Source organism: Thermobia domestica, chromosome 8 (assembly GCF_964235325.1).
Source record: "Thermobia domestica chromosome 8, izTheDome1.hap1.1, whole genome shotgun sequence".
Lineage (NCBI taxonomy): Eukaryota > Metazoa > Arthropoda > Insecta > Zygentoma > Lepismatidae > Thermobia > Thermobia domestica.
Window position 1 is genome coordinate 27,966,585 of NC_137461.1, and position 14,857 is coordinate 27,981,441.

The window sequence follows — 14,857 nt, forward strand, 5'->3', positions numbered from 1 at the left end:
AACCCAAGTATGTTATGCAGGAACACGATTTTGTCACATTCGCGTACTTCCGCAGCTAACTCAGTAGTCCTTCAGGGATCCACCTCCAGCAGACGAAGAAAGAAACTGAATTTGTGTGGTTGCCAGCAGGGTTGGCTGGTTTAAACCAGTTGAAAAAAAAAAAAAAAAAAAAAAAAGTTCGTAAAAGTGTAAGTGTTCGTAAAATCTTGATAAACACACATTTGTGAGTTATCACGTTTCACTCCCGTATATTATTCTTATTGTATTCAGACCTAAATTCCCCATTCATTACTCAGAGGTTGTACTTCAAAAGCAAATTTTTTAATGAGTTTTTGAATGTTTCTTTTGTGATTTTTTTTTATAGTTTATTATTATTGTTATGTAACTGCAATCAAAGAAAAATTGTAAAGATATATTGTTTTATCTAATAGATATATAGAAAAATTGTTTTAATAACGTTTACTATTGATAAAATACATCGAAATGCCGTACTTTTCTTTGGGAGGGGATCATTCAAACCCCACGAGAGACTTGAAATCAAAGGTATCTTTGGTATCTATTTATGTATGAATGGGTCAGGGCCAAAGTGGACTCAAATAATTCGTATCTTTATTAACTTTTTTTACTGGTTGCAAATTAGGTCGTTGTGTTTCTTTAACTTGGACTAATGGAAGTCGTAGTGAACTAACTTGAACCAAATTATTTTTTCTGTACTTTTGAAATTGTCCATATGTAATTCTGTATAATGGTTTCACTTTGCAACTGATTATCTTTTTGTCCTTCTGAAATGACTCTTGACAATTATATTAACAAGTATGCAAAGATCAACGCAACGTATTTTTATCAGGAGTCCTTCGTGAGTGGGTCGGCAGACGTATCACATTTGTGGCCAATTAGTCCCGGTTTTGAGTTCAAACGGAGGACAATTTCTCTCGGATGTAAGTCGAGAAGCAGTTTGGATCCCCTTTTAGCTTATGTGAACCCCTCCAGCGTTGTTGCGTAATAACATCAAGGCGAAACAAACTTATTTCTGTGCATATGTGATATTAATACTTAGAGCAAATTATTTAAACCAAAAAGCCCGGTTTTAAACCAAAACGTTTTTTTTTTTTTTGTTTTTTCAATAAAAAAACATGTTTTTTCCAACCCTGGTTGCAGTTTGTCAGTATCCCTGTCTTCCTCAAACACTTTCACCCAGCGCACCACTGTTCGATACGCAACGTTTAGTCATCATGTGGTTCCTGAAGACAATTCCGTGTATTCGAACCATGTGTGAGTCCAATTTTGATCGTCCCATGTTGTTCTCTCTTGAACACCTGGGTGAGGCTTTTTAACTTCTCGCCTCAAGTTCACGATACTGGAGTATTTGAGATGAGACAGTGGCTCAATGTTAAAGCGCTTACCTCTAATGCCAGGGGTCCTTGGTTCGTTCCCAGACCATGTGACTGTATAGACATCATAGCCATGGATTTTCTCGATGTTCTACCATCTCTCACATTCTCATTTCACCATTATTTTTCATAATCCGTTTTATTTTTTGTATTACTTGACTGAATAAGATACAACCGTTCCCGTTCGCTTCCTCTTCTAATCTTCCGTTATCAGATACCAATTATCCGTGACGATCTGTCATGCCTTTCAGAAGATAGTGTTGCCACTACTTTTTCTCAGCCTATGTACTTTGTAATTTTTTGAAAAATAATTACCATACTTAACGTTTCATTTACATTCAGAAGTTACAGGTAAAGTGCACAATGTTGAAGAGATCGAAGCCAAGCTCCGCCAACAAGGTCTCAGCAACGCAAATAATGGCCATCGGGACCAGACTGAGAACTCACAAAAGAAAGAAGAAGACCTTACTGCTTTCAAGAAACTGGTATGTACACATCTATATCTTAACGATGTTGTCATTAGATTGTTGTTATGCTTTTAAAAAGCAGGTATTTTTTTATTAATAATGCTGTAAATGTATCCCTTTCTTCTATATTTGATAACGTGTATAGCAGAAAAAAGTAGCATGTGTTTCTCTTCAAGTAGTTTTTCAGTTAGTTGTGAACTCTTTCATAGTTCATTTTGATTTCTATTACAAAAATCTGCATGATTATTTTTTTCTTATTTCAAATTTTTTCCGAGCTTTCTTATTATTTCTTTTAATGATTCCTCAACTGTTTTTTTGTTTTTCATTTAATTTATTTAGTTCCCGTATTTGTGTTTTCTTTCAGCTTGCACAGGTGTCCGATGGGCAGGCCGTTCCGGCAGCCAATGGTGTTCTGCAGCCTCTTAGTTTATTGCAGGTAATCTGTTTTTCCATGTGGCCAACCTGCCTCCTGTATTTCTATTATTAATTGATATATATATTTAATAATGCATTAGATGTTCTCATATGAAACCCAAATTTAAAATGTCCATGTTTTTTTATAAAGTTAGTGCTGGGTAGAACGGCTCAGTGGTAAAATGGATCTTTGTGTTATCTCTGGATTGATCCCAGGACATGATTTTGAGTGGACCACATCGTGTCTTTTGCATTGGAATGGGAAGGCAGACTCGATTCCTGATCAGAGTATGTGGTTTGTGTGTGCATGTGCAGGGTGTCTATTGGTCAAGAAAACCATGAAAAAGTCACGAAATTTAGCTTTTGGGTCAGGATTTTTTTTCCTGCACAAATATAAGTACAGACCGGAAAATTTTGTTCTATAAAATTCACCACCAAAACTATCCATGGTCGGTTTTAGACGCTACCAAATCGAAACTAAAGTATGTTTCTATTCCATGCATGAAAATTCGGCTTAATTTGCACTTGAGAATGTTGAGAATTTTATGATTTGGTAAAGAAAGGGTCACGAAAAAGTCACGAAATTTCATTTTGAAATTTTAGTAGACACCCTGATGTGGTTAAAACTAGGTCAACAAAACTACATGTAACCAAGAACAGCAAGGGAAGTTATTTTTCTTTTAATTTCTAACGTCATATCTTAAATATATACGAAGGCTGATCATCAAAGACTGAGACTGATTATTGTACGGCAGTTTCCTTTGTTGCCGAATGCCGGCACGTTTGATAGTTGAATTGTGAGTACGGACAATCACAGTTGCAGTATTGATGTTTCTTTCTGTCGCAGCAGAGGCTGAAATACCAGGACCACCTTGCTTAACGCATGAAACTCGTTCTTTGAATTCTTTGAACCACCGTAACATTGTTGCTCGAGGTAATGCACTGTCACCGTAAGCTTGCTTGAGCTTTTCGTATGTTTCAGAAGCTGTATGGTTCAAGCGAAAACAAAACTTTATTACTTCATATTATTGTTCTCGTGTAATCTCCATTGTATCCATATACACAGCACGTTGTGAGTCAAAATGGAAGCAGTGTCTAAACAGCGGATTACTTCCAACCTACCGATACGACAATGCTGCCACCTACTGAGAGTATACATGAAAAACAACTCTTCCAACTATCAAAGTGCCGGCATTCCGCAACAAAGGAAACTGCGGTACAATAATCAGTCTGTCTTTGTTGATCTGTCCTCGTCATACCTATGTAAGCACGACTGTTAACTATCAGGAATTAGCGTTACTCCCTTTTATAATAAGGATTGATTACAACAACGAACTTTGCTCAAGAAAGTGAATTCAGCTAACGGCAAAGATAATTTCGAAAAGGATTATCTCTAACTTCAGGTAAAAAGACCTTTTACACATGGCTTTACTCTATTTTAACGAAATTAGTTGATTGTAAATGAAGTGAAATGAAATTTTGTTTTACGTCCCAGGGATATGCCGTATAAGCTAAAGGAGAAGCTGATGATGAGAAATGAATGAAGAAAGTGGGAGGAAACGAACATCGAGAAACCTACGCACACGATGTTTGTCTTAACTTAATCGAGATTGAAAATATAAATAGAAACTGAAGAGATGAAAACCATAAGCTATTACGAATTAGCTGCTTCATATAATGAATTCAGTTTCTGGTGTTAAAGTACTTTTTACCTTTAATAAAATAATAATTATAATGATGTCATTGAATTGTGATTTCTAGAAGGAAATTTAGATATAAGACTGACCACCCTGTAAGCTGCCTACAGGGCCGCAAGTAGGTGGGTAAATTCAGCTCGTAGTGTCAGTATGATCGAAGTCCGTGGCCTTGCATGTGTAACTTAGATTACAAGTATTTCCAGCTTGGCCGATCACCGATGTGTCGCGTGACGCGGCTACATATAGACTGGTAGTGTGGTGCCTCGTCACCGTTTCCACAATAAAACAAAAAATTAATATAAAGTTTTTGTGCACACTTTGGAAAAACTCCAGCGAAAACATTTGTGACATTGAAAAAAGTTTATGGGGACAGTGGTCATTCTTGCCTGTTTTTGAATGGCGTAATAGGTTCAGTCCTGGAAAGGTGTCTGTGGAAGATGGTGAGAGTCCAAATTCAAGCGTAGCTATCAGAACAATTGAAATTATTTACAACGTTCGGGATATCATTTTGAATAACCGAAATCTGAGTAATCTTAGATCTCATGGGGGGTGAATAAGAAGATTGTTCGCCAAATAGTAACAAGAGGTTGTAAAGAAACGGAAGCTGTGGACGGCTGTTCTCTTCCACGACTCCCTACTATCGCTTAATCTCTTATGCCATTCAGAAAAACGGCAAGGGAGAGAGAAACGCAGTTGTCCCGGTAAAGCTTTTTCACCTCCAATGTTTCCGTTTGGCTTTTCCTTAAGCGGGCCCACAACTGTCCTTAATAGTCTTTCTTTGTTTCACTGTTGAAACAGTAATGAGGTATCACAACATCAGTCTGTACTTAGCGACGTCACGCGCTACTAAGTGATCAGACAAGCTGGAAATTTCTGCACATATTTCCAAGGTCTCACACAAGATTCGCCACTATGAAAAGTTAAGTCAAAACTAACTATGCAGAAAAAAGTCGTTTCCTAATTGCTACACTTCGTATGTCAATATGACCGCTTTTCTCCCGAGTTCATACCCCCAAAGAACAGAAAAGTCGTTCAGTTGAAAACGTTAACATCACCAATATTGTTTTCATAACTGTATCGTGAGGAACGTGCTAGATGGTATGGTGGCAGGAATGAGAGGGAGGGGGAGAAGGAGGCTACAATTGATTTACGATATCGAACAGAAAAATCGTACGTGAAGAGGTTAACGGAAGACCATGAAGCATGGAAGCTTCTCAGTTGCAGTAAGTGACCTGCCAAAAATGTAATAATAATAATAATAATAATAATAATAAAGAAAAACATTAATCCAAAACTGATGACTCGTTACAAATTAATTCAGAGCTAATGATTCGTTAAAATATCAAAGAAATGTTTTCATTGCGGGTTCTTCTTGAGGTAGGGTAACAGAAGAGAAGATCTTGTAATATCATCTAAGTCGCAGATGAATTTATATTTTCCACATATAGATCTTCCATGATCTAATGGATACGCCGTAACTATTTCGGGATAAAGACCTGCTTTCGAAAACTGTTTTGAATGTAGTTGAGCAAAACTAAATGGTAAGTTTCTTGGGTTTGACCTTTTGTCTGTTTTACAAGAGAGCGTTTGTCTTAAATTTGGGTTTTATGTGAACGCATCTAAATATATTTTTTACGTCCTTAATCCATTTATCCTGTTCTAGGAGTTTTTTTTATTTGGTTTCTTTCCAAGCATACACCAGCAGGTGGCGCACAAAACCCTATTTAACAGCTTCTTACTATCTTCAGGATTTGGAGTGTGTTTTGAAACTGGCAGACATCGTAGATTGTTGATGTTGTTTTACTACTACTAAGCTTGCATTTTTAACACTATAGATATTTCAGGCACCAGTGTGTTTTTGCATTTTTTTTTTTCTGTCTGTTTCTGAAGGATTATTATTGTTCATTATTATTTTTGGTCAGTGTCGTGATTTGAAAACTAGGCACTGATTCATGTTAGAAGAAAAATATAAGTGAAGTTCTTACTTAGAAGAGAAAAAAATGCATGAATGCGAGCAATAGCACAGGTAGTTGTGCGAGGTTTGTTTAATATTGTGTTCATTTAGCATGTTAAGTGTATTTGCTGTATAGCAAATATATAAATGTAATTATTTATTTGTGCAAAATAACGGAGAATGTGTTAGCAGAATACAGGATATGCGAGAACTATATACTTCGTTATGTCTGTCTTTAGGGTACGCCTGCAGGTTGATGTGTGTTTGGAAGTTCCGATGCAAATTGTGCAAGTATTTTTGTAATGTGAAGCGACTGGAAATTTGACTTCATACCCTTGATCAGGGTGGTAACAGATATCTTTTAGTTTGGGTGAACTCTATTTTCTTAACGAATGAGGGAAGACACGGCTTCATATTTTGTGACGTTTGTAGAAAAAGAGTAATCGGTAGACTCTAAAGCAGCCGTATTCTGTTTTACTAATGTTATCCCCAGGTTGCTGTAGCGTGGAAGAAATTAACACCCAATAGACCCTTCTTGCCAGTACTTTTTGCAGTCAAACGCCATGTGACTGATTTGTTAGAAATATTTGGAGTAGTTTTCGCACATTGAAAGTAGAATATAGAACATACATCTTCCTTTCTTTTCTTTCTAAATTAAATAAATAAATAAACAAATAAAATCTGTGTATATAAAAATGAAAGTCACTATGTTTGACTTTGTACCTCTTGAACCACTCATCCGATCTCGATCAAATTTTCAACATAAATGAGGTTCGGGCGTAGGATGCTTTTTATTATTTCACTTTGATGGTGCAGTTTAGTTGGGGAGGGGGATATATTTAAAAATGATTGAAAAATACCGATATTACTGTCGAATCCTAGTTATGGGGGGTCGCTAGATGAACAGTGACACTTCCGATGCCTTTTAAATCCACATTCAGTCCCACAACTTGGGGTAGGGGATATATATATATATATATACTCTGAGGGAAGAACATAGACTGAAAGTATTTGAGAAGAAGATCCTGAGACGAATATTCGGACCCAAAAGGAACGGAAATGGGGAATGGCGGAAACTTCATAACGAGGTACTACATAATTTATATGCTTTACCCAACATTGTTAGGGTCGTCAAGTCTAGGAGGCTTAGGTGGGCGGGTCATGTAGCTAGAATGGAAGAAAGTAGAAACGCTTTCAAAGTCTTGACTGGAATACAAATCGGAAAACGACCATTAGGAAGACCTAGGCGCAGACGGGAGGACAATATTAAGATGGATCTCGCAGAGATTGGAATACAAAGTAGAAACTGGATGCAGTTAGCTAAGGATAGAAGTCAGTGTAGAGCTTTTGTGAATTTTGTGAATGCGGCATTGAACCTCCGGGTTCCAGCCCATAGAGTTATATATATACAAATGATCGAAAATAACAGATATTAGTGTCGAATCCATACTTTTTGGGGTCGCTGAGACGAACAGTGACACTTCCGATGCAATTTAAATCCGAATTCAGCTCTTTATGTCCAGAATGAAACGTATTCTCCCCGTGCGATGAACGGGTGTCCTAAATGTGTGTGGTTTACGATAACTACACCATTTAGTAGAATGAAACTTTTATTGAAATATACTCATTAAACTTATTGTTACGACTCTTAGCAGAACATCAGCACGCAGTGGTTAATGAAATGTAAGATACAAAAATGTACTGGCCTTTTTTTGTATTCCTATGTACACTAATGTTAAAAGGTCAATACAGTTTTGTATAATGTTTCCTTAACTCTCCACTAGTAATTATAATGATATATACGTAGCTCAAAATTATAGTAAACTACTTAACGTTTAATATTAGTGTAAATATTAGCGAGTGTAAAAAAAAGTCTCATTTCTTTTCGTTTAGAATATGTTACTGATAGAATTGAGAAGTGAGTCACATAACTGAAACCAAATTATTATGTAACTGTTTACCCACAGTTTGCTGGCTTTGTGACCTTTGAAACCTGAAAAGTCAGGGAACGGAATTAAGTATGGATTTTTACTTCTCAACTTTTTTTTTTTTTTTTTTTTTCATTCCCGGCTATTTGATAGAGGATATTTTATAAAATAAAAATAAATTAGTCTGTTTTTGAAACTTTTTCAACCTACAACAAACTATATACTTGTATATGCATAGTAGAAGTCCGGGTCGGGAAAGACATATATATATATAGTCAGGGGAATCCTGATCGCCATTTAAGTGGGAACCATGCACATTTGCAACTAATAGTCCCATCCAGACTTCAGGAATTTAAGCAGCAGATTGCATAACCTTGAGCCATATAAACGATGTAAAGGGCAAATGCGTGAATTGGAAAAGCATCTGATGTACTCTATGATCAGGGTAACTTTTTGTTGCGTCATTTACTGCAGTTGTTGCGAAATGTATCGAAAAGTTTTTTTTTTTTTTTTTTTCCAGTCGTTACAAAAACCACGCTACAAATCTCCGTTATTTTGCACGTAAAGTGCATGTTAATTTTAGAGTGACCGATTCAAGAGATAAGATTTATGCATTCAAGTTGCATTTCAAATAATTTTCATAAGTTGAAATTGTGTTTACTAGAGGGTGCCCGGGAAATAAGGACGAATTTGAATTTCACACCATTTTGTCATATGACGGTTGGCAGCCGTGGTTTTACAATTTTTGCTATCCTCGATCCTTCCGATTAGTATCCTGTGTGGTGAGCATTGTTGGTTGGTGTTTATTTCGTTATGGAGCGTTTGACAATAAAGCAACGCATCCAAGTGATTAAAAGTTATTACAAAAACAAGGAAAGTCCCACGGCAACCGTTCGAGATTTGCGTGTGACACTTGGACGCAATGTTGCTTCTACTGAGTCATCAGTTCGGAAGTTTTCCTGAAGTTTGAGACCACGGGGTCAGTGTCAAATGTTAAGCAAACTGGAAGACCGCGTTCTTTCGAACAGAAGAAAACATTGCTGTCGTGCGTGACAGTGTGACCGTAAGCCCCATGAAATCAGTTCGCCGCAGAGCTCAACAATTGAGTTTATCACAAAGTTCACTGCATGAAATCCTGTCGAAAGATCTGAGAATGCATGCATACAAGATTCAACTTACACAAGAGTTGTGATCATAGAAAGAGACATCGATTTGCTCAATGGGTATTGGCTCGACAAGCGGAGAACGAGAACTTCACGACAAGCAGAACTGCAAAATTTGGGGTACAAACCACAGACAATACACCAACTGAAGGATGAAATTAAGAGGGTTATTAACGGCATCACACCAGATGTTTGTGAACGCGTCATCGCAAATTTCAATGAACGCATTGCTCATTACCGTGCAGCCTTGGGTGGCCATATGCCGGATACAATTTTTCATACATAAATGTGAGAAAATTACGGAATGTGTATGTATACATAAATGGGAGAAGTTACTCAATGTGTTTATTAAAAAAAAAAAAAAATTCAATATATTTTATATTAGTTTTATAGCACCTTAATATTCGTCCCTATTTCCCGGACACCCTCTAGTTAAAATTTGTGTAACGGGTAAGTAATGATGAAATTAATGTATTTACTTTAGTTGTGCTAATAGTAAATTATTTTACTATTTATGTTCTATAGAAATGCATACAGTAATGAAAGTTATAATTGTTGCAAAATAGTTGAGCCGCTTTGAAACTGCAGTACTGAAAATATTGAATTTGCGATCAGAAGTAGAGTAGTTATTGATTTGTTCGATACTTTTGATGCTTCCGCAGTAGCTGAGTAGTTCATAGTTTGAATTTCGATGTAGTCGAGTTTGTATTAGCTTAAAAGGTATAACAGGCATTGCGTCAATTTCGAACTTTTTAGTGGTACAATTGAATGAAAATGTATTTCATAAGACCGAGGATATCACAGTATATGTTTATAGAATATCATATTATTGTTGCGAAAAAGATAGGATGAAAATAATCGTTAGAGAGACAAAACTAATGCTGATTGGAACGAAGCGGTCTGTATTAAATAAAGAGAATTAGAAAATTGAATGGTATTTAGTATCTCCCCCAAATACATTGAGGGCTCCGGAGCCTGCTCTGAGCAATTGTAAACCACCTCGTTTATGCATATACCCATCGTCATTGACGCGCCTGCTGCTACGGACGAACCCCGTCGCTACCGCTCGGTCCCTCCCGCTGCGCTTCTGCATTGATTTGATTAGATAGTATTCGTGCTTTTTAGTGGCCACCTAGCACAAGTTGATTCGCGTTTATGCACTATAGTTTTTATGCCATATGTAAACACTGTATTTATCACAGTTACAAATAACGAACCATGCTCACTACCAAGCGATTTGCGGGCGAAACTAAATAATATCCGGAAAATGAAGTTTTTTCTAATTTTCCGCCCCCTTGTTATTCCCTTTATGCTAAAGGAGACTGATAATTACTGAAAGTGAATCTTTATAAAATTGGTGGAATGACAATGTGAGAGGCAACGGAAGAACTCATGGACACGATGTTGTCCACCAGAATCCCATTTGACATGGGATCGAACCGAGGATTCCTCACACCAGCGGTGAGCTCTGTATCATTGAGCCATTGTTGCCCCCCCCCCCCTTCTGAAGCATCGATTGCAAGCTTTAACTTAGATCTTATGGCATTAGTCGTTATGATATGTAAGTGCAGGTTGGCGCCGAACCGACTGACTCATTTCAAACTTTAATATTGCACAGGCGTAATAACATATTGGTTGGCGGGGTGGGAATCGAAAGAGGAAAGAACGCTACGTTATGTTGTTTGTTGCAATGAATCATTGGAGCTTAGAACATCGTGTTACATCAGTTTGTATTTATTACGAAATTAAGTCTGCGAGAAGTGCAATGATTTTGTAGACATAACTTTAATGTCGGTCTCTCCACGTTTTCAGAAGTTCACACTGTTCTTGGAGCTCCATGTTTCATATCCAGCACGCTACAGTCTTTTCAAACTTCTTCACTTAAGCCAATAAGGTATTCCGGGACGGAACCATATCATGTCGACTACTATTAAAGTTTCGCATTAAACTCGTTTTATTTATTTATTTTTTATTTTCATATTCGTACATTTTTTGCATCATTCTCAAAATTACATTAAATGAAAAAAATACATATAAATGTTATATCTTAAGCTAAAATTACCTCCTGTATTTGCTTATTTAGTTAAAAGTAAATTATACCTCAAAATTAACTAAGCTAAAATATCTAAAATATTTAATCTAGTTCTAAAACTAAAGCTTTCTATAAACCTGTCCTATCAAACTATATATAATCTATCGTGAAGGAAGGTTTTTGTTTTGATTCAATGCACCATAAAGATTGATGTCATAAGATGTGAGTAAAAATTTGTAGTCGATGATTTAGGAAAACGCCACTGAGAAAGAGAGTTAACATTGAAAATTTCGCCAATTATATAAATGATCAGACGTATACCAGTGTTCAAGTTAATTTTAGATATAATTAAAGGGGAAGAGGAATGGTTGGGACACTGGCTACAAAGAAGCTGTATCATAAAGAGAGACGTGTGTTTGAAGGTATATTGACCGTATGTAATACGTAATTTAGCGGAGTTATCGGTATCGGTGATTATAATGTGCTCAGTAAAATATTTACGATGTCTTCACTTGGGGTTTAGAAAAAGCGTATCCCCCCTCTCTTTAACTCACTTGTAAATTTATACCAAGAGTGGCAGTGGTGATATAGTAATGAAAGCTCTCTTGTCTGGTGCAAAGGGTCTGAAGTTCGCTTACTACTTATCCATGGCCGTACTAAGCAATTGCTGAAAGGGTATATGTAATAGGCTCTGTCCGTTTGTAGCTTACGCTCAGTAAAGGAGCTTATTAAGACCAAGTGAAACAAACTAGTTCATACGTGTAGTTCTCGTTTTGATGACCTTTCGTAGTCGAATGACTAACGCGCGTGGTCCCGGGTTCAGTTCTGGAAGGAATACGTACCTCGGATACGAATTCAAATGATGGTTCGGAACCCAGTTTTCTTAAGAGATCTCACTTTCTATATCTGCCCATGGTTCTGGAAAGGGAATTTAATTTCCCAGTCAGTGAACCGTTGGGTTAAATAATTTTCATTATTGACCATTCATAGAATCAAATTAATACATGAATTCCGGCCTAGATTGACAGAAATGATGGTTTGGGGATGTGATGCGTAGTATGCTGTTTCCCAGTTGAACGTGCGCCATTAGTCAGCCATATCTGTTTGTAAGGTACAGCATCAAAAGTTTCTTAGTTAGCTACAACGTTAATTAACAAAAAATTCCATTGTGACTGATGTAGATGTGGGTGTTAAATTGTTTATGAGTTACGTGCAAAATATACTTTCGCGTGTATTTTTCTAGTTGGGTATTTTACTTCTTTGAGCTTCAAGATCGTGATATATTTTCCTTAATCTTATTGAGAAGATGAAATACAGATGATTGATTTTAATTTTTAGGGCTTTATATTAGCGTGTGATTAGTATCGTGTTACGTTTTTCTTTTCAGATTATTTTTCGTCATTCTTAAAATCAATATACGAAGTCCGTACTGTTTTGTAGTAAATGTATTTTTCTGCTTCTTTGCAGATGCTTAGTAAGCAACAACAGGATGGTGTAACGAAGCCTTCGCCTCTTCAGCATGGTTCTAGCATTTCAGCAAATGTGCCAACAGACCAAGGAGCTTTGGGTGGTAAATATATTGAAATTCTTTTTATATTTTTGTTTAGTAAGTAATAGAAATGACACACACTGCCTTTTCGAATACCTCTTCTAGAAATATTGTTGTTTGCTCTTTCATTCATTGTTGTGTCCATTCAGGTCCTCTTGTTCTGTCGACGTTGATCCTATCATGTCGATACTAAATGTATGCGTAATAAACAACAAAGTAAAATATTGGAAGATATAATTGATCTGATAATCTAAAAGTTGGATAAATTCTTGGTTCAAAATGAGGAATACTATCACATGATTTGGAAAGCATCAGGATACGAGATGTGACGTATATCCTACTTCTTCTGTTTCGAGTCGGATTAAACTTCAGCGAATAGTGTTCTCAACTAGCTGGTCAAAACATTTAGGGGAGCAATCCAAATACTGCAAAAGTGACCCTGGAAATTATGCAAAAAAGATTTATTTGCATTTGATAATTCGGTTCCTTGGAGAATGCTGGTAATTTACGATGAAATATGGGCATTGGAGAGCCTTATGTAAGGTCATGTGTGACACATGACTAACGGTTCGTGGTGAGACGCGAAGACCAGAGCACCACAAGGAAATCTCAGTATGTGCTGGTGACGCTGAGGGAATGGATTTCAGTGTAGTTGTGTGTTGAATAAGAACATTGTGGCCACAGCGTAATTTAAAGTCTATGGCTTGGAGAGCTATTGGGAGGATAGAAACGTGGTAGGCAAAAAGACAGGTAACGGAGGCCTTGGATGTATCTCCTAATATCGGTTCCTAGGCCGTCCACGTAACCCTTCCCGCTGTCCAGTGGCTAGCTCACGCACCTTTGGTACGCTAATTTCCGGTTTTGATTCCTGATAATAGAATATTGAATGGTAGTTTGGATTTAGATGGAAACTTATTAAACTGTAGATCTACACGTCTCGTACAGCCTCAGTGCCGAAAAGGGACGCTAAAGTTTAACAAACATAAGGCCATATCCTTTTATCTGCATTACAGCGTTGGACCTGTAGAATTTGGACTGCAGAACTTAGTGTTTCTCCTATAGAATAATCTCATTGTTCATATAGGAACAACATATTTCAAGTAGTTCTCACTTAATGTATCCAGAAACTTGTCTTGTACTCGTTACTATGCGTTGGACTCTGGAATTACTAAAGGATTGTTTTAGTAAGTTTAATTATTGTAAATGTCATAAATTGTTCTCAAAACTTGTCCTTATGATTATGCTACATCAATCACTACTCCTATACAAGTAACTGCTTCCAAACTTTATGTGACTGTACTTCCGCACTAACTTTTATTAACTTCGCCATTTATATATATTAATTCCACAATAATATAATAGTTCATAATTACTAATCATCGTCCTCTTTTTACTAGCATAAACTTCCTAAAATCGGAATCTCCTTCATAACTAATGCGTGAAGTCCCATTACTTTAAACAAAAACCAAACATTGAACTAACAAGCCTTTCACTTGTTTTTAACTAGCATCTTGTTATTCTTGTCTTGTTTTATCCCGAGCTGCTGCCAAACTCTCAATACTATGATTTGTTCTTGTTTTCGTGTTTCTTTAACCTTATCTACGTTACTATTATCCACTCATTATTTAAACCTCATTTAGATATGCATGAGACGTCTACCAGGTAATTGTAGTAATATAGGAGAACCATTATTTCGCTATCTATGACTTTACACATGCTGTCGTTTTCTAGAGAAAACTCTTGGGGGAAAAACTCGGAACTATTGTTCTCAAAGATCACTGCGCTGGGATTTTACTGCCATTATCAGCAAAGGATTGAGTGCAATTTACCTTCTAAAATCTAATATGTTCAAAATGTGGTTCCACGAGCTCTTGCCAAAATCCATGAAGTATATACATTCACATCAAACATCCCGGATAGTATAGGAATATAGTGCTCTTCTTACTTTTCTTGGAGTACGATAATTTGCAATGTTGTTGTGAAGCTTGATCTGTACTCATGTGTGGTCCGCGTAACGTAGTCGCTAACACTCTCGTCTTTGGGGCGAGCAGTCCCGGGTTCGATTCCCCTGAGGACACTCGGTCGAAAAGATGTAAAAGCTTTTTCAGGGCAGTCATCCTAAGTGAGATTTCCCTCATTCACACCAGACAAATGCCGGGATGGTACCTAACTTATAGGTCCCAAACTGCTTCCTTCCCTTTCCTCGGATACTGTGATCGCCGAGGGACGTCATCCCTCATACGTGACGGGCTAATATGGCCA

The 14,857-nt window shown here is 36.9% G+C and overlaps 1 protein-coding gene across 9 annotated transcripts in view; it reads left to right on the forward strand.

The window, feature by feature from the left end:
* The window catches only part of LOC145692808 (uncharacterized), a 150,718-nt gene that overhangs the window by 59,133 nt on the left and 76,728 nt on the right, over positions 1-14,857 (forward strand). For 8 of the 9 annotated variants that reach the window (XR_014132643.1, XR_014132644.1, XR_014132645.1 and 5 more), the window contains 3 exons: positions 1,734-1,876; positions 2,223-2,294; positions 12,514-12,616. Coding sequence is in view for 6 of the 9 variants with exons in the window: in XM_081768300.1 (XP_081624426.1) it covers positions 1,734-1,876; positions 2,223-2,294; positions 12,514-12,616 (318 nt within the window). In the remaining 3 variants the exon portion in view is untranslated. The remainder of the gene's footprint in view (positions 1-1,733; positions 1,877-2,222; positions 2,295-12,513; positions 12,617-14,857) is intronic. The other variant, XM_081768299.1, reaches the window with a different exon arrangement.